This window comes from Pan troglodytes, chromosome 2 (genome assembly GCF_028858775.2).
Source record: "Pan troglodytes isolate AG18354 chromosome 2, NHGRI_mPanTro3-v2.0_pri, whole genome shotgun sequence".
In the NCBI taxonomy this organism is placed as follows: Eukaryota; Metazoa; Chordata; class Mammalia; order Primates; family Hominidae; genus Pan; species Pan troglodytes.
In genome coordinates, this window is record NC_086015.1 from 142,729,766 (window position 1) to 142,753,929 (window position 24,164).

At 48.2% G+C, this 24,164-nt stretch overlaps 1 protein-coding gene across 1 annotated transcript; it reads right to left on the bottom strand.

Annotated features, from left to right (window-relative positions):
- Nucleotides 1–200: 200 nt before the first annotated feature.
- Nucleotides 201–22,433, bottom strand: RBP1 (retinol binding protein 1). The gene is made up of 4 exons (XM_009446564.3): nt 22,067–22,433; nt 21,388–21,566; nt 1,188–1,289; nt 201–447 (listed from the first exon to the last, which is right to left on the bottom strand). The coding sequence occupies exons 1-4, from the start codon at nt 22,323–22,325 to the stop codon at nt 394–396; spliced, it is 594 nt and encodes a 197-aa protein (XP_009444839.1). The 5' UTR covers nt 22,326–22,433; the 3' UTR covers nt 201–393.
- Between the last annotated feature and the right edge of the window lie 1,731 nt (nt 22,434–24,164).

A 24,164-nucleotide genomic window follows, 5' to 3' on the forward strand; every position in this document is an offset into this window, starting at 1 on the left:
ACACAAATGATTGAATGTCAGGCCACTCTCCCACCTCCCATTCTAGACCCAAGCCTGTGCCTCTGGAGAGAAACACGGTGCAATTTCAGGACATGTGGCTGAATTTATCCACTCTGCCCATGGGTGGCACTAGGAGAAGCTGGCCTCAGAAGCCCTGGAGAAAAAGTGAGCACAGTGGGCAGTGAAACTTCCTCCAAACAGACGTTTTGAACACAGATCACTTTATTGGCATGGCTTTGTTTTAAGAAAAGGAAAAGTGACAAAGCCAAGAGACAGACTCTGCTAACAGATGCCTGGGGGTGGCTGGACATTTTTGCCTCATGCTGTGCAAAGAGGGGGATCCTGGCCCACACATCCTGCTGATTCCTTGGGACAAGGTTGTCTGCCTGGGCCTCACTGCACCTTCTTGAATACTTGCTTGCAGACCACACCTTCCACTCTCATCTCCTGAAACAAAAGCAGATGTTGGTCATTGGCCAGAGCAGAGTCACACTTACGGCAAGAACTCTAAAAATACTCATTGGCTGTTATTTTTCCCCAAGAGTTGGTTTAAGTAACCAATTGTTTGGAAAGACAGTTAAACTGTATAGTGGAGTGCTCTGCAGCACCCTACAGACAGAGCTGGCTGAGAGGAACGGATGTGGCTCAGAGCTGACCAACAGGACCCCTTGACGCTTCCCCTCCCGAATCACCTCCCGCTGACCCAGATTGAGATCATATCTTAGAGAAGCTTAGAGAATCCTTCTTGGCTTTGGCCTATACAATTTGGCATGGTGAATATATACATCATTTGGGAGCAAATGTTTGTTCTGTCACTTTCTAGATGTGCAATTTGGACATGTAATCTAATCTTTCAGAGCCCCCAGGTCCTCATCTCTAAAATAAGAGCCATATTCCTATTCTGAGAGAATAGAGTTATAGAATGCAAAAGGGCTTAGCTCATTGCTGATGCTTAATGGATATAACTCCTCACCTCTTCCCTCTGATTAGATGATTGGGTCAGCCTAGACCTTGAAAATACATTGCTTGGTTTTTAAAGTCACCCAGGCATCTTTTCCAGGCCCTTGGAAGAGAAGCTTTAGAACAGAACCAAGGCCCATCCATGGTGCCTTTTTCCAAGGTCCATCTGGACCTCAACAATGACCAGGGCCTCTGGGGACCCGGCCTGACCCAGCCCAGGAACCTACCAGGTGCAGCTCATCACCCTCGATCCACTGGGTCCAGCCACGCCCCTCCTTCTCACCCTTCTGCACACACTGGAGCTTGTCTCCGTCCCAGCTCACTGTTGTCTGCCAAGAAAGAGACACATTTGTCAATCCTGAGCAAGCGGGGAGCTCCTGGAGGCTGGGGGAGGGGGCAGCTCCCAAACTTGATAATCTGGGATGTGCTCACGTCAATTTCATTGTAGAAAATCTGCAGCCTAATACTCCCTGTCCATCACATGCTTTTATTAAAGTGTGTAAATCAGTTTTAAATTTTATGAAAACCTTCATAAATTTTATTTAAAAGGGTAATTAGGAGGGAAAAAGTCATTGGAGTGGGGCTGTCATTGCAAGCACTGAGAATGGGGCTAAGGTGGGGAGGAGGGCCTGAGGGCTGAGCACAGCTGGGTGTGGGGGGTGAAGGATGTTTTCCAGAATCTTATGGTGAGGGGCAGACTTCTCAGAGTGTACCCTGACCATCCCCAGACACTTCATTCATCCATTCATTGTTTCAACCTATGCTAAGTCCTGGGATACCAAAAAGACCCCACCCCTGCGCTCAAAGCGCTCTTCATCTCACAGGGAGAATGACCTTAGATATAAATAACCCAGTGAAGGTACAAATGGCAGCTGTTAGCTGCCTACCTGCTCTGCCAGGCACTCTCTGTGCTGTCTCTGAAGCCTCATGCCTATCCACGTGAGCATGGATTAGCATCTCCTTTTCACAGATCAGCTTAAGGGACTTGCCAAGTTCACCCATGTTGTTCAGTGGAAGAACCAGGTCTGAACACAGATCTGTGGGGCTCTGAAGGTCCCCACCCCAATGGACTGAATTGCTTCTTGATGCGTTCATGGTCACCAGGGTTACAGGCCAGAGGCTGTGGGAGCCCAGGTGAGAGTCCAGGGAGTGGGATTCACTAGGGCTGGGCTCTAAGGAGAGAAGAATGGAGCTGAAGGAGAGGAAAGGAGGCGCTGTGGAGAAGAGTTCCCAGTAGCCCACCACCGGGTGAAGGCCTGAGGTGGGACAGCAGGAAGTACACTTAGGAGCTCATCAGGAGGGCACCAGGGAACTGAGGAGGAAGGCGAGGAAGATCCCACAGCCCAGCCTGGGCTTGGCAGAGCGCAGATGAGCACTGTGACACCCTCTACACCCCACATTTGAGCCCCCACATCTTCCCTGAGCACTGTAAGCCCTGCCATGTGCTGGGCATGCTGAAGGGAAGACAGGCAGGAGGAGGAGGCCCAGCCTGTGTCCTGGGGAGATTTCAGTCTTAGTGGAGCAGAAAAGGCCCACCTAGCAACACGGGGCTGAAAAAAAGTGTTGGACTTCAGAGGCAAGGTGGTCCTGTCATCCCAGCATAGCCATGAGTGTGCCCTAGACTGGGACACATGTCGCAGATGTGGGCACACAGAAAGTGCAGTGGGCATCACTCATATTTGGGGCTGCCCACCTTCTTTTGAATAGCCGTCCCATATGGGGCAGTTCTGTGTTATGAGCCTGGCCTCCCCACAGTAGTGCTCAGCACTCTGTTTGCCCCTTGCTCACTGTGTGGCTCTCAGCAAATCCTTCCCTTTTCAGGGCCCCTGTGCTCTCATCTGTCACATGGGGACATTAACTCAGGCCTTGAATGTAGAGAGCTAAGGTTCTAGGATCCTTGTGTTCCTTGCCATGCTCAGCTGAGTCAGGACAGTCAGCAACAGCCAAATAAAGGATTTGGGAGAGGAGACTTATGGGAGATGGGTGTGGCGTTAGTGGGGCCACTCCCTGCAGGAGGACCTCCCCACCCGAGGCCTCCCACCTGGGCCTGCTGATCACTACTGCCCCCTGCTGTTGGGGTGAAGCCTGCAATGCGACACATGCACGAGGGAGGCAGGTGGAGCCACATGTGCTCCCCCAGCTTTGCATAGGAGTAAGTCTGCTCTCTGCTCCAGAGAGAAATGGGGCATAAAAGGACTTGGGGGGCAGATCCTCTCTCTGATCCAGAAATTCACTCAGGGCACAGTCTAGTCCCAGGCTAGAGAGAACGCAAAACATAGTGTGGTTAATGTGTGGTGAGACATGTCATGGGTAAAGACTACTCATGACCTCATGCCATAAATAAGACAGGACACCCATTCACTTATCCGTGCTCCTTCCATCCCAGGCCTGTAGAGGGAAGTGGGGACCCAGAAATCAGTCCTCAGCTTCAAGAAGCGCATAAGAACACTTGGTTTCCTCATCAACTGATCTTCTCTTCATGTGTTTATCCAGAAGGCTACTGTGCATATGAAGGGTTCCGGATTCACTCAGAGGCACAAGAGACAATTGCTTGTTTTCAGCTATGACATACATTTTTGCCTCTTCTGGAAATATTAGTCAGGAAGTATAGTCATAGTCTTTGTATTGGAAAATTAAAAAAAAAAAAAACACCAAAGAAGAAAATGGTAATAAAAATGATACATGTAGTTTTGTTTCTTTAGAGATGATTACTCTAGGCCAGGCGTGGTGGCTCATACCTGTAATCCTAGCACTTTAGGAGGCCGAGGCAGGTGGATCACCTGGGGTCAGGAGTTCGAGACCAGCCTGATCAACATGGTAAAACCCCGTCTCTACTTCTCTACTGAAAATACAAAGTTAGCTGGGCGTGGTGGTGCATGCCTGTAATTCCAGCTACTTGGGAGGCTAAGGCAGGAGAATTGCTTGAACCCGGGAGGTGGAGGTTGCAGTGAGCTGAGATAATGTCATCGCATTCCAGCCTGGGCAACAAGAGCAAAATTCCGTCTTAAAAAAAAAAAAAAAAAAAGAGATAATTGCTCTAACATTGTATACGTTACAATGTATGGTAAATTTCCATCCACTCTTTTTTTTATATCTATCTATCTATCTATCTACATGTTTCTGTTTTATACAAAATTAGGATTGCATCATTTATGGTTTCGTATCCTCATTTCTTCATTTAATTGAAGCAATTTCCCATTTCAACAAATATTCTCCGTAAGCATTATTTTAATTGCTACGTAATATTCTAGGAAGTAGCTACATAGTGTGTGTGTGGTCCACCACAAAATGAAAATGAGGGATTCTTTGCTCAAAATCATTAAGAATTTTAAGCTGGTGACAGCAGAGCATTAAACCAAGTGAGGGGCTTTCTAAGCCTGGGGCCCTGATGGACTGCCTTGGTCACAGGCCCACAAAACAGTCCCTGATAGTATTTGATTGTACATACATACTGTTATTTAGCCAATTACCTATTTTGGACATTTAAGTTATTTATTTATAATTCTGTGCTACTATAAATAAGACTTCTTTGTATACATAGTTTTGAACACATTGTTCCCTTAGAAGAAATTTCAAGAGGAGGAATTGTTGCATCAAAGAGTGTGCATATTTGTAAAGCTTTTGATGAGTATTGCCAACTTTATCTCCAGAAAGCTCACACCTATTTGCCTTCCAACACCAGGGTCAGAGAATGACCATGAGAGAGATGTTTATTAATGGTAAAGCATGCTTTTGCTCCTGGGGCTACTGTGTTACCATTTCCAGATCGCTGGCATCTTTTAACAGGGGCCATCTGGATATAAACAATAATAATACCTTAGCCCAAAAGAATGACAGATGGCAGAATTTCAGGCAGCTTGACAGATTGAGGGATAGAGAGAGCAGAAGTCTGTTGGGGTGTAGAGGAGCCTTTCTGAGAGCCCTACAAACCAGGCTTCTTAAAGGGAAGGATCCCTATCACATGCATACTGCATCAGTCTCCCAGAAAGCCTTTCTTAACCCCAAGCTTCTGTTGACTCTGATACTGGACAAAGCAGAGATTATTTTCTTTGACCTCAGGTGATCCACCTGCCTTGGCCTCCTAAAGTGCTAGGAGTTGGACAAAGCAGAGATTATTCTTGTCTGTATTGGATGTAGAGGGGTGGCTGAGCTCAGAGAGGTTCCATGACTTTCTCTGGTCACCTAGTAAATGAGAGAAAGAATCTGGGCTGGAGCACCGGCTTTGCATGACTTGGTGCCCACATGTTTCCCAGTCTAGGGCAGGGCACCTGCCAGGTGCCCGCGAGATGGTGGCTAAAATCGTTGGGGGCTGCAGAAAAACACATGGACATTGTGCTAAGACTCTGAGCAGACTCCTGGAGGAACACCCTTAAGTTCATTCCAACCATTGTGGGGGTATGGGTGCTGGGAGTCAGAAAGAGGTCTTAAAGGTTTCTGCCTGTAGAGGTCCCCACAGAGAAGTGCCCAGGCTGTCATGGCCTCAAAGGAGTTTCTAAAAATGGGAGGGGCATTCTAGGCAGAGTGAAAAAGGATGCAAGGGGTAGGAGGTGATGAGGGAGAAATGACAACAAGCCAGTGTTGTAGAAGACTATCCTGGAGTTAAGGAGAGGAGGAACAAGGTTGTTGGGGGTGGTGGGGAGATGGGGCCAGAATATCAGACTGAAAAACCCAGACTGTGGCCTGGAGCATGTTTTCAGTGCCTGTCTTTGCTGCCTGTGCTGTTGGGTAGAACCATCCAGGAGGGCAGGTGGGCCAGGGAATTGGTCAGGCTGTCCTCTGGGTTAAAGAATCCTGGAAGCTTACTGGCCATTTATACTTGGCTCCTGGTCCCTGCCCACCTCCTACTATACCACCTCAACCTATATCAGGTTGACTTAGTATGGGCAGCAAAGAACATGGTATCAGAGAGAGCTGGGTCCTCTGTTCCTGACTATGTTGGATGACACTGGGCAACTGGATTAACCTCTCTGAGTCTCTGTGCCCTCAACTGCAAAAGAAGGCTAAACGATACCTACTGTGGTAGACTCTTCCACTGGTGACTCCCGAGTCTCATGATATTCAAACCCCTGTGAAGTCTCTTCCTACATCGGCTTGGTTTGGCCACGTGACTAGCTCTGGCTAGTGAGACATGAACAAGCATGATGAAAGTAGTGCCTTTATAAACACTTGTATGCTGGGGGCTTGTCCTCTTGGAATCTTCCCCTCTTGAAATCCAGCTGCTATATGTTAAGGCAGTCCAGGATATTCTGCCAAAGAGAAAGGGCACAAGGAGAAGCCCTGGAGGATGGGAAAGAAGCCACTTGGAGAAGAGCTGAGGCGCCCCAACTGAGCTTTCAGCTGAACACAGCCACAGGCAGCTGAACTGCACAATTAACCAACAGAATCATGAGAATATAAGGTTGTTGTTTTAACCTATTAAGTTTTGGGCTGGTTACATGGCATTAGATAAACAAAGCACCTACTTTACCAGGTTGTTCTGAGGATTTGAGAAAATATACAGAAAATGCATAGGGCTGGCATATAGGAGGCACTAGGTAATGGTAATCATGATGCCCAGAGCTTAGATAAAGATGGGTTTCCTTGTCAATGTTGAACAATAATGAAAGTCTTTTTTTTAAGAGTTGGAGATTTGTGAAGCAGTGATTGACATGCTATTCATCATGGCCAAGGTTTTGGAAGCTCCTTCTCTTTCTAGGATACTGGGATCCATGAGGAGACCTGCAGGGGCTGCCTGCTGAGCACCACGATGCCTGCTTCCTTTATACGTTAACTGGTCTTTGTTTAAGCAGAAGATCTGTTTGAAGACCCCCACTGATAGCTGGGATGGCTCAGCAATGTGATTTAATTCTCCCACTCTCCCCATGTTAACTTTTGGTGGGACTGGATTTTTCATTTTAAGTTTTTTATCTTGTGGGAATAGACTAGTTATTTCAAAGAGAATCTGATTTGTCATAAGAACAGAAAAAGGAGGTGTGGAGCCAAGGAGGGGGACTATCACTTAAACACAAATGACAGGGAAAAGGAAATAAGTAATGTTGGAAGGTGAATGCCTAACAAACCATGATAATTCATTTTCTTGTGACACAAAGTAGAACTTATGAAAACAACTTTCCCTAGGACCCAATAACTTATTCCATGACCTCCCTCTGAAGTCAGCAGCCAGCTGTCTTTGCTAGATCAGGAGCAGTGAACATTCGGGGACAAGGATTCAGCCAGATCTGAAAGGGTCGTTAAATGGTCATTTAATCTGGTTTCCTAGATTAATCCAATTAATCAGGGTCTAATGGAAGAATTTCAGGTAGGAAGATATTCCTGATGCTTTTCAAGTCCCAGAGAAAAGGCAGGTGGCTGTGGGGGTGGGGTGAACATGGGTACAAACCAAAGGGGCTAGACAATGCTGCTTCCCCCAACCCCCACATGGGCTCTGGGACCACGTTAGAAATGAAGCCCAGACAATCCAAGAGCAACCAGGAGGGATGGCCATCTTCAGCTCACCTCCTCACAAGAAATTTTCATCCCACAGACCACCCAAAAGTCTGCAAATGGGCTGGAACTAGGGAAGCTGGTTGGAAAGTGAAGCCAGTCTAACTTTTCTATTAAAAACTAATAATAACCCCCATCACTTTGGCCTTGCTGGCAGTTTACCCAGAGACATGTGCCAACAGATGAATGAAGACATCTTTGTACCACTATGACAAGAGACTGTTATTTCGGAAGCCATTTTCCAGCTCCTCTGACCACTTAGAAACCCCAGCCGTCACTGCTGCATGGGAGAGTGACACAATAAGCCCAGCTCCCACAGGCAGCCTGAGTGAGTGTCTCCCAGGGATGTTTCAAGGCCCACTTGCCCCACTTAGGTGACTTATACTAGGAGTGCCAGACAATTCCCACTAAATAGAGCCATCTCTTGGCAGTGACCGGTATGACCTGCAAATGGTAGGAACTCTATTTGGTATCAAGAAACTTGTGACATTCATTAACACTCCCATGCCAAAACACCACTCTCAAGAGCAGGGGATGTTGGATCACTCACAGCCCTCCACCCAGCCCTAGTAGTCCCTCTGTTTACGGATCCACCTCTGGAGGGCTGGGACTGAATTCTGTTGTTTCTGTGGTTCCACAGCCAGGTTATGAGAGGTGAAGCCTTGCCCGTGGTGATACTGCCTGCAAAGGCCAGAGCCAGGACCGACCCAGGTCTGACGCCAAAACCCATGCTCTTTCGATTTGGGGTAAAATTTCAAAACCAGACAGTGAGTAGATACTTTCTCCGCATAATGTAAATTGCTAAAAGATGCAAATCCTGGAGTTTGATTTGAAAGTGTGCTTCTCCCTTTGAGAGTATGTGTGTTCCTGGGGCAATTAGAGGGTTTTCAGCATCTGGTGCTTGTGTTAAATAAGTGATCAGGAGGGAAAAGTAGGGGAGATGACAGAGAACCTGCCAGGTGCCAGGTACTGTGCTGGGAGCTTTCCACAATGTTTCACTAAATCTTCAAGCTTTAGAGCTGATAAAAATTAGGCTTCTATAAGTAACCAGCCCATCACCAAGGGGTTAGGGCTTGAGCCATAACTTGAACCCAGTTCTCTCTGGCTAAGAAGTCCATGAGCTGCCCCTGAGGCCAGGCTGATGAGTGGGTGGGTAGCGGCTCCTCTTCTCTGATCCATTCCTGGGGGGCTGGAATCAAAAGTCAGCACATTCAAGAGGAAAAGCCAGTTTCACTCTAAAAGCAGATTAAAACTAAATTAATAAGGCCTTAAAATGTGAACGAGTAATTAGAGACATAATAGATGTTCAAAGCAATCACTATAAATAGTATAGCCACAACAAGGCTTTTGTGAGCATGAAAGAATGCAATTCTAATACCATGAAAAAGCTAACAGCAAATGATAACACAATTCTTAAGACAAAATGAGAAAATGTTAAGACTAATAAACTTGACATGTTATAGTTATTTTTCCTTAAACAATTCAGAAAGTTCCTAGAGTCAGTTTAAACCATTGGAGTGCTCAAGGCCAAGGTTCTGGATAAGGAGGTGGGAACAGGACTGGAGAAGGTCACAGGGCCCTGTGGAACTGCACTCATTCATCCCAGGGACCTAGCACTTAGGGTGGCCCTAAGGCTGGGCTGCACAGAAGCTCTGTCATGGGGTAGCTCAGCCTGGAGAGAAGGCAATGACACCTCTGTGCTATATGCTGGGATGGATGACGGCCTGCAACCCAGCCTGGGGGGTCAGGGAAGGCTCCCTGGTGGGAGTGATAGCATTGCTGTCATTATCAGTCACCATAATCAATATCATAACAACGTGTTGTTATGATAATGATAATGCCCAACATTATGTGCTGGGCAGGGTACTAGGCAAAGTATATGTCATACCAGTTGACTCCTGACAACCTCCTAGAGCAGGTATGCTTCTCATCATTTTACAAATGTGGAGACTGAGGCCTGAAGTTCACCCAGCCGTGAAGTGGGGAGATGAGATTTGGCTCTAGAGCTCATGCTCTTGATGACTGTGCTCTGCAGTTCCCTGATTTAAACTGACCCTTGACTGAGCAATAGGAATTCACCACGTGGTTCTGTGCAAGGGAACAGCATTCAGCAATCATGGGTTTCACACCTCCTATGCACCAGCTGTAGGTGCTGGAGAGAGGGAAGTAAGGTCAGTGGCCTGCTCTTGAGGGCTCACAGATTATCTGAGAAGAAGGTAAGAAGACAGAGAATTCCAGCAGAATGGTAAGTACTGGTAGACAAATGCTGGAGGTTATGGAAGTCAGAAGGCACCTCAACAGCCTTTAAGGTAGAGACAGAGGCCCATCAGGGAAGGCTTCCTGGAAGAGGTAAGGCTAGAAATAATGCTGGAAGTGATGCCAGAAAACACCATGGGAGTTAGCAAACAGTGGAAAGAAGAACCAGGTGTAGTGGCTCACACTTGTAATCCCAGCACTTTGGGAGGCTGAGGCAGATGGATCACCTGAGCTCAGGAGTTTGAGACCAGCCTGACCAACATAGTGAAACCCTGTCTCTACCAAAGATACAAAATTAGCCAGGTGTGGTGGCGTGTGACTGTAATCCCAGCTACTTGGGAGGCTGAGGCAGGAGAATTGCTTGAACCCGGGAGGCAGAGGTTACAGTGAGCTGAGATCACGCGATTGCACTCCAGCCTGGAAAACAAGAGTGAAACTCCGTTTCAAAAAAAAAAGAAAAAAAAAAGTGGAAAGAGGAAGAAGAGGAACAAGAGAGTCCCAGGCAAAGGGAACAAGCCCAGGCAGTTGCAGGAAAATCAGGGACAGCAGGGTCTGCATGAGGGAAGTTTCTACATAGGTTTTGCCCAGCTTAACTCTGTGGGTTGACCTTCCCCATGAAGGCTGACCCTGTACCTCTGACCCAGAATTTACTGGGGAGATTGCTCACAGCCTCTCTTCTTCCTCACAGTATGTCTTCGTGCTCCAGCTGGCCAAACCTGGTGCCATGGAAAATCCAGATGCTTGCTTACCTGGCAGGCCATGCTGGATCTGCTACCTGGGGCCAGTACAAGCAATTGGTGTGTTATTAGTTCCACCAGCAAAGGCAGGGGTGTGGAAGTTGGGGGTAGGGTGGGAGAATAAGAATAAGAGAGGGGACATCCTGTCAGAGAGTGCTTAGGAGGGGCACTGAAGGCCTCATCCCTTCCACAGGAATCTCTGGCCTCTAATATATATATATATCTCAAGGCAAATAGAAATAAATGGCTCCCAGAAGATAAGAGGTGCTAGATCAGTAACCAGGTAACCAGGGAAGAGTGAGCATGTCAGGATCTCTTGATGAAGAACTCCTTGGGGTCTGGGATCCTTTTATTCACTGCAGGATACCAGCCCCCATGTTAGAATCCATGGCAGAGAAAATGTGCATTACCATTTGTTGAATGAATGAATGAATAGCAGAAAGCATTCTAGTGGCACTCTTGCAGTGAACACCACGCTTTCTCTGAGCAATGTGGCTGTTTCTTCCTCACAGGTAAGCCTTATAGAAAGGGGTTAACCATTGGAGTGATTTGACCCTGAGTCTCTAAGGCTCAGAGTGCTTAGGCTCTATACGCAAAGGCACGCAACTAGGAATAGTATAAGACATGGTTTAAATCCCCTCTGCCTAGCTCTGAGCCCATGGTCTGCCTACTGTTCCCACATGAACATTTTGCTGGCGTGAATATTATGGCCATTGAATATCACCTGGCAGGCTGCGGGCCTGGTCTGGCCCAGTCATGGGACAGCTGCCTGCCTGCCAAGCTGGGCATTCAGGAGGGACCCAATGATAGCCTTGGGTAGAGGCAGACCTGAACTGCAGGTTCTCACCTCGTTCTTGCTGGGTGACCAAAGCAATTTACTCCACCTCTCTGAGCCTTCACTTCCTCATCTGCAAAATGGGGCTAGTGAGCCCAGCCACAGAGCAGAGCCATCAGGATGAAATGAAACAAGGGGTTTCAAGGACCTATTTCAGTGCAGGACACACAAAATGTGCAGTAAGCAATAATTCCTCTCTGCTCTTGGCCTAGTCCATCCTGTTCCCTGTGGGTATGGAGAGGCAGGTGCCTTTTCAGGCCAGCCTCCACTCTCATAATCCTGCTAGCTCTTCTCTGGTTTGGCAGGTATCCCTTCATACATGTGACCACCCCCAGAATTTGTCTTCTGGAGGTCACAGGTCAGTGTGAGAGGATTAATAATAACAGCTCATACTGATGGGGCAGTTTGCACTGTGGGTTTTCCCACACACCGTTCATCTAATCCTCACCACAAAGCAGGTATCCCCTATTTCATAATTATCCCCATTTCACAGACAAGTAAAGGCACAGAGAAGTGAAGTAACTTGCATAAGGCCACCCACTTTGTAAGGGGCAGAAATGAGATCCCAAAGATGACAGTCTGGCTGGTCCGGCTGGCCTAGCTCTAGAGCAGAACCAGTTACAACTCAGTCAGACTGAGTCATTTTCTTCATGTATAATATAGGAAGAATTTTGGCATCTTCATCATAGAATTATTGTGAGGATTAAAAGAATTAATGCATGGAAAGTGCTTAGAAGAATTTTTGGCACATGGAATACCTAATAAACATGAGCTATTATTAAATGGCAATTGCATCTTGCAGTGATATGGTCAATGACTACCATTTATGTTTCTGAGGTTCTGCTATTTTCACTTAACATTCATTTAATGAACACATTGGAGCCCACTGAGCCCATGATGGTGTGGCTGCTGCTGTGTAGAATCTCAGACACATTAACTAGCATCACAGGTGCCCTAAGAGGCAAAGAAATACCTCAGAGAAGTGATAGAGGGATGCAAAGAGGATGGCAAGTGAAGGCACTGACAAATGATGGGATGGGGCCAAGCATAAGGAGTGAGGGAGGGAATAGGGCTGGAGAGACAGGCAGGGCCATGATCTGAAGAGCCTGAGTGCCATCTGGCTTTTACCCATCAGCACTGGGAAGCCCTTGGGAATTTTGAGCTGGGGAGTAGCATGATCAGATTCCCTTTTTAGAAAGGGAGGGATGGGCTGAAGTGTTGAGCATGGTAAAATGGAGATCAATGTGAAGATACTGCAGTAATTAAATGAAATAATCCATGGAAAGCGCTGAGCCTGGCACACAGTAAGCACGAGAGATGTTAATTGTTATTATTATTACTGGCACGAGATATTCAGAGCAGTGGGAATGAAGAAAAACAGGAAGAGACGTTAAGAAGCAGAATCTATGGAACTTGGTGACTGAATGCCTATAAAAACTTTTCATTTATCTTCATAGTGATCATTTGCATGGCTACATAGTGGTCTATGGAATTAAAAAGCCACAGTCTTTCTAACCACCCATAGTTATTTGATATTTAGGTATACCAGCAGGAGACAGCCTGTTCTATAAAAACCATACAAAGTAGGGAATCAGAGACATCCGAAGTGAGATCACAAATCTATGGTTAACCAGTAATGTGAACCTGGGCAGGACCTTTGGCTCCCTGTCTGTAAAATGGGAGAGTAGCACCTCCTATCCAGGATTGTTAGGAGATTAAATAAACATAAAATGACAGGGCAGGGCCTGCCGCATAGTAGGCCCTGAGATAGTGGTTATGCTTCTGTGGGTTGTTGAGAATTATTATCACAGAGTGACTAACAGATACCTTTGTACAAATAGAGTGATTTTCCTGGAATATAATCCCGTAAGTGGGATCCCTGAGTCAAAGAGTAAGATGACTTTCTGATTTATTGCACATTGTGAGAAGATTATTATTATTTTTTTTTATTTTCTTAGTGCAGGACCAGTTCCACTGTAAAGCTGGCAAAGGTAGGTTTTGGAGCCTGGGTTCCATGCCATCCCCACCTTCACACCCATCTTGTTTATACCATTCTTTCCCAGAGTATTCCTATGCTATCCTTGGACCCTCAGTTCAGGAAAGACAGAGGGAAGAAAGAGGGAAGGGGTGGGAAGAGGAAGGAAGAAAGGAAGAACTCACTAATCCCTGTATTAAAGGTAGCTGGCACCCTATGGTGTTTGCATTCTTGGAAACTACCTGCCACATAGTGAGGAAGCCCAGGCACCCAGCAGAGAGTAAGTGTGGGTTAGCCATCTGGAAAGTGGATCCTCCACCTCCCCACTGGCAGGGCAGGCAGCAGGGACAAGGCATCCCCACTGAGCCCTGTCCAAATTGCAGATTTGTGAACAAAATAAATATTGTTGAGTTAGGGTACTAAGTTTCAGAGTGGTTTGTTACACAGCAACAGGAAACAGAAATAATTCATCACCATATTTAATTCTCACATAACTCCATTAGGTGGGTATTACCCTTGGCTCCTTTTACAAATGAGCACATTGAAGCTCAGAGGGATAAAGTACCCTTGCCAAGGAAACAGCTGTACGGCAGAACCAGGATTCAAATCCAGGTCCATCTCAAAGTCAAAGCTCCTAATTGCTCTGTTGTACCTCACACCTGTCCAGCTGCACACACTATTGGTATCACTTACTTGGACCCTCAATTGCAAACCACTGTGGGCTGCTGCAAGATTGATGTCCCCAGGCAGTCTTCATCCCCCACTACCCTGATCCTGGGATGGAGCTACACCTACCTATTCTCATTCATCCCCTAGAACTAGGCACATTTTACCCCAGCACAGGCTTATTACATTGAATCATGATGAGAAAAATCACAGGAAACTAGGCACAGGCCAGCCTGCTTCCTTGTTTTTCTTTGTTAGTAGTTATCAAAAGCATGGTCCTTGAACCAACAGCATCAGCATCATCCAGGAACCTGTTAGAAAAACAAGTTCTCAAGCCTCACCCCAGACTTTCAGAATGAGAAATTCTAGGGGTAAGGCATGCTCAAATTTGAGAACCACTGCTCTAACTACTTATGTGGGTCTTAACGCTTGATATCTGGAGTTTGAATGTCTTAGGATGTTTTCAGATGCAAGTGGCAGGAAACCAATTCACATAGCTTAAGGTGAAAGAAAAAAATGTATTGGTTGAAGTACATGGAAAATCTAGGAATGGTGTGTCAGGAACTCTAGTAACCCTCTAATGTTGCATTCTCTCTGTCTCTATTGGCCTCATCTTTTACTTTCCTTCAGTTGGATTTTTCCATGCAGCCAAGGAAGGTGGGGTAAGGGGACTGGCCTGAGAACAACAAGCTTACATCGTAACAGCTCATCAACCTTTAACGGAATAGAACTCACCTGTCTCTCAGGGTTCCTAAATTAACTCCCAGGAAATGGTGATTGGCCCAGCTTGGGCCACATACACAAGTATGTGACAGGCCACGGGACACTGTGATCACCCTAGCAGAAGGTGCTCTTCCAGAAGAGACAGGGTACTATGACTTGCAGCACCACCAGGACCAAAAAGGTTGAGGAGGAGTAATTCCCACCATAAAGAAAACAGTGCTTCTCTTGGGTGGGAGGTGGAGGAACAATGTTGGTCAGAAAAACAAACAGCTGTAATTCATTCAGTAAATACCTGGCCATCATAAGTGATTATGCCATGCCCCTCAGTCTCGGGTATCACAGGCCCTGGCCCTGTTCTCACATAGTATTGTGGCTTCCCAAGCTCATGTGCCCTGTACTATCTCTATGGTCCTCAGCTTTGCCTTGTGAGACACGCTGAGCAGCAATTATGATGCCCGTTTTGCAGATATGAAAACAAAGGCAGTGTGTCTAATCATTTAAGGCCGCTGTCAGATAATCGAGAAGAATTCAAATAGATGTTCTGACTCTAATACCGGTGCTCCTTTCACTCATCCTAGGCCTTGTCAAAACTGCCTGGGTTTACCTTCAGACTGTGAGAAGGCTCACAATAAGGAACTGAGGTGCTGGCCTTCAGCAAAGCTCTGTGGGAGACCTTGGGGTAGAGAGCTTTATAAACAGACTAATTAGAATTCTTCCTCTGCCACCAGCTAGCCCAAGGGTGACCTTGGGCTAAAAAGGCACTTCACTTCTTTGAGCCTCAGATTCTCATCTGTGAAATGAGTATAATGATACTTACTGAACAGCATTTGTTGTGGGGACCAAAGGAGAAAAAGTACAAAAAGCAATTGGGGCAGGCATGGCACTTAGTAAAGATTTAGTACATGTTATTTTCCTTTGTTCCTGCCTAACAAAACCCAAAACCCAACAAAGCAGTGTGATTTTTGAAAGCTACTTTGTGAATTTTATTTGGGTTGCTTTAATTCTTCTTTTTGTAATCCTCAAAAGCACGCTGCTGACACCGATTTCAAAGGTCGGAGAACTTTAGCTAAGACATGAAAGAGATCCTGTGTTTCTAGCCTGGAAAGGGCCCAGCTGAATGCCGGGTGCCTGATCTGGGCAGGGGCAGCTCTCAGAGGCTCCCACATCCAACAGCATTCTCAGCGCTGCAGCCCAGGGAGTTAATTTAGCCAGTGGCATTGTGGTGTGTGTGTGTGTGTGTGTGTGTGTGTGTGTGTGTGTTTTAAAACAAATCAAAAAATCTCTTTAATGGGTCAAGAATAGGATCAGAAAGCTGGCAAGAGTTTAAACCAAAGTGTCAACAGTACTTTGGTGGATTTCATGTATTACCATATATAATTAGATGGATGGATGGATGGGTGGAGAAATAGAAGGATGTAAGTAAGGAAGTCAAGGGAGGGAAGGAAAGGAAACATAGATGGTTAAAAAAGAACTTAGAAAATCTGTAAGTGCTGATATGGAAAAATGTGTAAGAAATATCACTGAGTTAAAAAAATATGTAGAGAAGTGGATTCCTTTTTTTCTTTTCCTTTCTTTCTTTTGGTTTTAGATAGAGACCTTGACCAACTGCCTAATCAATAGATAGATCAATTATAAGTCTGAGGAAGATTTCCGCACAGATCCACCAAGTGGGAATCAGGCCAAGTGGGGGAAGGGGCCCTTTTCAGCCCATACTTTCTTGTGCTATTTGAATATTTTCCTTTTATAATAAAAACAAAGAAAGCGACAGAGGGGCGGAGGGCTGGGAGCAGAAGGCAGGCCCTGTGGAGGGGTCATCCTAAGTTCAACGATGGATATGAAGCTGAGGCTCCAGCCATAGGGGGAGGCGCCAGTTCCCCGAGTGAACAAAGCCATCTCCTCCAGGAAAAACCTGACCTGGACACGGGGATGACAAATGGCCCTTCTGCCACCCCCGCAGAGCCAGGCTCACGGCTGTGATTCCTGGCCGAGGCTCAGTCTTCTCCCACAAAACCTGCTCATGCTGAGGGGACTTCGAGACAAAGAACCAAATCATTTTGAGGCACTCGCTTCCTCAGGAGTGAGAAAACACTATCTGAAGTCAGAGCACCTTCCTTTCTCAAGAGCTCCCACCCTGCCAAAGCACATATGTGTTATATTCAACAAATGCTGCTGGTTCCTTGCTGGGCCTGATCGCACATTTTTATGGACAAAGGCATGCAGGAAGCAATGGAGAAAAGCCCTGTGTCTGTTCAGCTGAGCCCAGACTTTGTATATCTCTACCAAAATAGTGCCTGCTGTTTGTGGTCACATAAAATCTGATTAGATCAGACTGGAAATGTGAGCCTAGTGATGCAGAGCCGCCCAGATCTGAGTCCCTCCACCCCTCCACCTGGGGAGAGAACACAGAGCTGTTTCAGGTGGTTCTGGGCATGGACTGCAATCTCCATAGGACTCAGGTGATGGGCCAAACTGGCCCTCTACATGCCCATGGCCCTGTACACCTAATTTTACAGTTTTCCATTTTTTTATAGAGACACAGGAACAGAGTATGTTTCTTTACTCCAGAGCAGTGATTCTTAAGCTTTAGTTGCATCAGAACCACCTGGAGGGCTTATTGAACCACAGATAGCTGGCCCCACTCCCAGAGTTTCTGATTCAGTAGGCCAGGGGTGTGGCCAGATAATCTGTATTTCTAAGAGGTTCCCTGTGCTGCTGCTGCTGCTGCCTCTGCTTTGGGATCCACAGCTCTAAAGGAACCCACAGTGCAAACAGCGACAAATGGCCATTTGATCCTTGACTTCAGGTAACAGGATGGGCTGAAGACTGTGGTAAACTAGGAAATGTAACATCTAAAGGGAGCAGCTGCAGCATATTCCAGGGATCCACGCAGTGCAGGAATAAACAGGTGCCCAGTGTTTCCAGGGCCTTTCCTTTTCTTGTTGTTTTTGTTAAGAACAGCCAGAAATACGGATTTTCTGTGAAATCTTACAATCTTTGGCAGTTATTGGCAACTGACTCTGAAGCTTTTCAAACATTGTACAGGCCAAACAAAACACATCTGCAGGCTGGGTTTCACCCTCTGGCTGCAGTTCTAGAATACAGATAAGGTTCCCATGGAAAAGAGGCAGGATCAGAGATCTCTCAGCCAGTGAGAGCCTCTGCCCTCTGGGGAGGGATGTCAGCCTGGCCACACCTCTCCCAGCAAGGACTCACAGAGGCCTGTCAGGGTCACATCAAGTCTCCCTGCCAGGTTCTCCTGGCTCTCTTCTCTCCCAGCCACATCTTGCACTCCAGGCATGCTGAAGTCTTCACAGACTGCTCCTCTCTCACCTCTGAAACTCCCTCCCAGCCAGGCTTTTCTGACCCTGGGCCTTTGTACATGTGGTTCCCGCTTACTGGAAAGCTCTTATCCTTTTCTCCACAACTGCCCTAATTAGTCCTTTAAGGCCCCTCTCAGCTGTCGCCTCCTCTGGGACTTTCCCTGACCACTGCTTTCCTACTCCCAGCTGTATGCTCCCCAGCCCACCGTGCTCCCATCATGCATTGAGCTGTAATGGCCTGAAGATGTGCCTGTCTCCTCCACTGGCCTGGGTGTCCAGAAGGCCTTGTTGCCTCTGCGACCCCAGGGCCAAGCCCAGGGCCTGGTGTGGGACAGCTTTCGGCCGTGGCCTTTCTTTCAACCCCTTTCTGTTTGCCTGGCTACTTCCTGTCTATCCTATAAGCCACAGTTCAGACTCCAATTCCTGTGGGAACCTTCCCTGACCTCTCAGACCAAGCAGGGAGTGCTTCTCTGCCTGTATCAGCACAGTGTCCACTACGTCGTGATTGGCTGCTTCAATTTGCCTCCTCCTTACACTGAACTCCATGAGGGCAGGAATCATGTGTGATTTGTCTCATTGACACAGGGGTTGCAAAGATAGTGGAAGCACCATGAGATGCTTGTGGTGTCCAGAGAGGAATGAAAAAAATAGACGAATGACCGATCCCAAGTGAGAATGGGACTCCTGTAATATGCTGGGAACAAACTCCTCTGGGCCACTGCTCCTGGCTGATGGGTGCCCAGTGTGTGAGGCAGAGGGGGTAGCAGTGAAAGTGATCTTTGGCAACCACCTTGTCCAGGACCCCTGGCGGCCCTCAGAGAGCCCAGCTGGTGGCCTCTGGGTACCCAGCTCCCCTCCATTCACAAGTCTCAGGCCTGACAGCTGCTCTAATTCTATCATCCTACCCCCATCCAGCCATGTCCTTCCGGCAGTCCAAAGCAGCATACCACCCAGCGGCCAGCCCAGAGAGAAGGGCTTTTCTGTACTGCATGGGGCTAGGCGAAGGCTTGAGCAGAGCAGACAGGCTGTTCCATCTCCCAACAGGCCACAACAGGTGAGTGAATGGCTATCTACTTGAGAGTGGGCATCCCTGAGTCCTGGGGCAGTGATAGTAACCATGCATCCTAGACCAGTTTCACTGGATTCGTCCAGTGGCTGAATCTGCACGGTCTGCTCGACTACTGCTTGATGCTCGATTGACGCTGATGCTGTAGTGAGAAGAAAAGGTGGCCCTTGTCCTTTCCTTTGTATCCAAAACCCTCCCTTCTACCTCCCTGCTTTATTTTACAATGAAGCACAGAAGTCACCTCTTTCAGAAATTCTTCTGGGATCCCCTTCTCTGGGTAGTCCCCATCCCCTCACTCCCACCCTGTGCTTTTCTTTGCCACACTGTGTTGCGAGTGTTGGTGTGCCTGCCTCCACTGCAAAGACTTTGCTTTCCTGGACATCAGGGCCTGTGACATGCTCTGCTGTCCTGTGCCTGCCGTGGTGACCAGCCCGTGAGGGAAGCAGTATGTTCAGGGCAGTGGTTAACTAAAATCCTCCCTCTGCACTTCCCCAAGGTCACACAGCAAGAAATCCTGCAGTGGTTTTCTTATCTGTAAAATGAGGCTTGAAAGGGTGTTGTGAAGATTAAGTCAGCTAATGTAACGTTTGAATAGCATCTGGCATGATAGTAAGCACTTGATGAGTACTGCATTTGCTAGTATTACTAGGTGATCAATAAATGTTTCATGTGTTAATGGATGAAGAAAGGAAGGAAAGAGTGAAGATAATTAGTACAAGTCAGCACATGCCAGATTTGTGGTGACCCAAAATAAAGGTTCAATGTGATCTGTGAGTTCCACAATAGTGAGTGGGGGTAAGGATTATTCTTAAGGAGCAAAGTTCCATGCGGTGTGCCGGGGAGCAGGTCTTGGGCAGTAATGAGAAAGGCAGATGCCATCTGAAGGTCTCCTTTCCTATTGTGAGTCTTTCCTGCAGATTAAGAGTCCTTGAGATTTTTAAAGGCAAAACCTGACATTTCTCTGCAACAATGGTGTTTTCTCCCATTAGTGGTCCTTCCAAGGCCCCTCCCTGCTGACTACCCCCTCTTTCCCATCATTCCAAACAGCAGACTCAGATACCAATCCTGACTGCCTTCAGATGAATAGACAAGGTGGGGGGATGAGTCATCCAGGCTCCAGATGCCTATTCCCAGACATGGGCATCCCTTCAACTACAATCCTAACTGACCTCAGCTATCTTGTTTCTGCACAGACTACCAGCAGAGAAGCTGGCAGAAAGCAGGACTGTGGGCTTCAACATCAGAAGGCCCAGGGCTCAAGTCTCATCTCTTACAAGTCTCTTCCTCTGTCTGAGCCTCAGTCACTGCATAACATGGGGTTACTTATCCCTCCCTCACTGTGCTGTGCTGTAAGATGACTAGCACAGCGCTGGACACACAGCAGACCAGCGGTAAAGACCCTTGGTAAATGGTGGGAGGTGGTGGGTGAGGACCCCATCAATAAGCAAGGCGGCTCCTGGGATGAACATAAGCCAGTTCTGAACCCGAGACTATAAAGGGAGAACAAGAGTACCTTGACCTCCCAGCAACCAGATAATGTTGATGGGGGCCTGGGGCTGGCCTTCCGGCGTCTGCTGTGGCAGTACTAATTGGGATGTCCTGGGTCAGGAGCTTCCCACCCTTGTGGGAGGGAGCTCTTGGCCCTCCCTCTTCTCCCACTGCTGTTTCCTCTGGTCTGGGCTGGAGGGGCACTGACTTACTGACTAGGTGTCAGCTGCAAAGTTCAAAGAATGCTCAGTAGGCATTGGATGACAGGGTGGGGCAGGGGATGGCCAGGAGCCAAATCCCAGCTCTGGGGCAAGGATGGGCAGATCAGGGGGCTTCCAGCAGAGATCAAGGCACCCCCAGCTTCCTGGAGTGACTTCACACTAAGTCATACTGAAAGTTTACACTTCAAAGGGGTTACCTGTGTTTCTTTTTTCTTTCCTCCTTTCTTTGCTTTTACCCTCCACCAGCCCAGTCAGCCAGAGAACGGCATCAACAGACATGCTTTGAACTCCAGACCCTCCCTAGCTGTGCTACTCTGGACATGTTACTTCATCTCTTTGAGACTGTTTCTTCATCTGTAAAATGGGCATATTCATATCTCCCTCAAAGGCTGTGTGAGGCTTAGGTGAAGTCATGTGCATAAAGCACCGGGCAGAGTGCCTGAACGCAGTGGAGACACAGCACATGGCAGCCTTCATAACCATCACCTTCCAGTGTAGATAGAGCAGGATGCTTCATGAGTTGGTGCTGCCCACCATGGGGGCTGAGAGTGGGAAGTGTTTTCAGTCCCTCAGGCCCTTGCCCCCTCTCGGATGAACTAGCCCAGCCCTTGGTCAGGCCCCCTGGGCAGGAGACACCGGGTGGACGCCAATCCTCACCATGCACTTGCGGTCATCTATGCCTGTCAGATCCTCCTCAAACTCCTTCCCAACCTGGAAGTCCATGATGTAGTTCCTAAAAGTGCTCAGCGTGCGGATGATCATATGGTCACCGTCCTGCACGATCTCTTTGTCTGGCTTCAGCAAGTTGGCGATTTTGCGCAAGGCCACATTGACGTCTGCGGTGGGGGTTGAACGGGAGAGAGAGAGCGCCAGAGAGTTGGCAGGAAAACTCAGAGAACCGTTCCCAAGGTAGCGGTGCCCCAGGAGCCCTCTCCGCCCGCGAACACTGTTAGGGTTCCCGCTGGCTTTGCGTTGTCTCTGTGCACAGCCTGCCTGTGCCTCCCCTGCCGCCCCCAACAAAGTTTTCTGCTCTTATGTTAACCGTTTAAAAACAAAAAGTAGCAAACCAAGCCCCAGATTTACTAATGAAATTACCCACCTCCAGGGCCAACGAGCAGACATTTGCCACCGGTTAACCTAACAACCCCGAATTCTCCAATCTGCAGCCTGGGGGCTGCCCTGGGAGCGGTGGCCGAGGACGCCCTTTCTGGCGTCCGGGGGCACCGGACCGCGGCTCGCCGGGATGGAGGCAGGCAGGCAAGCGTCTCGGGAGGGCTCTAGGGCGCGGCCCGGAGCTGCTCGGCGGGGCGCCTAGGGCGCAGCGGGCAGCGCTTACCGAGGGCGCGCAGGTACTCCTCGAAATTCTCGTTGACCAACATCTTCCAGTACCCAGTGAAGTCGACTGGCATTTCGGGGAGTAACTGGAGCCAGTTGGCCACAAGCGGGCGGGACGGCTGGAGACTGCCGGGACAGCGGCTATCGGTGCTACGCGGGTGGTGGGCGGCCCGGAAATGAGCGCCCTCCGGGGACGGGGGGCTCTGCGGGGCGGCGACAGCTGGATTCCCAGCGCGCACAAAGCCTGCGGGAGGATCCATTGTAGCGGTCGCTCCTCCCCGCTTAGCGAGGGCGGGCGCAGGGGCGGGGGATGTCGAAGGGTCAGGTTTGTCCAGGCCGCGCCACCTTCGTTTCAGACGTTCAGTTCGTTTCCCCTACAAAGGAAGAGGAGACGGGAGACGGGACGTTTGCTTTGTTGGCCGAACTCTTCGGCTCCTGGGGATTTCCTTCAAACGCCATGAACTTCTCACACTCAGCAGCCACTCGGGAGTTGGGAAACAATCTCCTGGGGTTTGTGCTGGCGTGATTAAGGAAAGAGGCCACTTACAGGCCTTTGTCTAAAGCCTCGCGCCGGTGGTGGCTGGGGTCAGGAAAGCTGGGAGGTTCAACTACGGGCGAGAAAATTGGGGCACTTTCCACGTCTCTCCCGAAAATAAAAGAAAGGATGCCGGGCACGGCGGCTCACGCCTGTAATCCCAGCACTTTGGGAGGCCGAGGCGGGCGGATCACCTGAGGTCAGGAATTCGACACCAGCCTGGGCAACACGGTAAAACCTCGTCTCTACTAAAAATACAAAAAATTAGCCGGGCGTGGTCGCGGGCGCCTGTAGTCCCAACTACTCGGGAGGCTGAGGCAGGAGAATAGCTTGAACCCGGGAGGAGGAGGTTGTAGTGAGCCGAGATCGTGCCACTGCACTCCAGCCTGGGCGACAGAGTGAGACTCTGGCTCAATAAATAGATAAATAAGTAAAATAGTTGATGTTATTTGAAGTGCATGTGGCTAAAAAAGCCTTCTGGGTGATTCTGATGCACAATCAACTTTGAGATCCACTGCTGCTTTATGCAAATGTAAGCAATATACTGTTTATTAATGTTTCCTCCCGTTTCACCTAATGGCAGCACTGTACTCCACGGTGTTCTGGACTTTGCTTTATTCACTTAATATATTCTGGAGACTTTTCCATAGCTGTACATAGAAAGTATCCCCATTATTTTACGGAGTATTCCATTGCTTATCCAGCTTGTCCCCTGATGGACAAACTATATTGTTTCTGATCTTTCACTATTAAAAGCAGTACTGCAATGAAAATCTTTGATCACATCTCCTTTGTCACCTGCGTGGGTATGTCATAGTGGTTTAACTGCATTTGCCACCAAGTAGATGACATAATCACATGGGCTGACTTTTTGACCCTCTTTTTGACTACCTCTTTTAAATCGCTTTTTGCACAAATCACAGCCTAAGTGACAGCAGATAACATTTTCTTCCCCTCTAGCACCACCTTCCCCAGGGTGCCTCCCTGGGGCTCACATGTGTTCTCACAGTGCAGGCTGAATTAGGAAAAGGAGCCTCTTCCTCAGGGTAGAGACAGCTTCCTCTCAGGCAGCAACTTGGATTTCAGCGCTTCTCACTCTCTTTCCCTAGACTAGGATTTGTTTCTTAATCTCTGTGCTACTGACATTCTAGGCCACATAAGTCTTTGTTACAGGAGCCTGTCCTGTGTACTGTAGGATATTTAGTGGCATCCCTGGCCTCTACCCATTAGATCCCAGTGGCACCCAGACACAAAGATGTCGCCAGACATTGTCAAAGGCACTGGGGTGTGGGTGCTGGGTAAACCAGCCCTGGTTGAGAGCCAGCTCTAGGCCCTTGTTTCCCACTGCTTCTTTGTCTGGCTCTGGATGGTCAGGTCATCAGTTGTTCACACAAGCACTGGCTCTGTGTCCCTCCCTAGCCAGCCCAGGGCTCATCTTTGCTGGGCACTCAGGGCAACCTATCCCAGTCCTTCCAACCTGAAGGTGCAATAAGACACCTCGCAAGGATGGATGGGGCCTGGCCCAGGTTCTGTAAGACATCCCACCAGGGCCAGCCATGCTTTG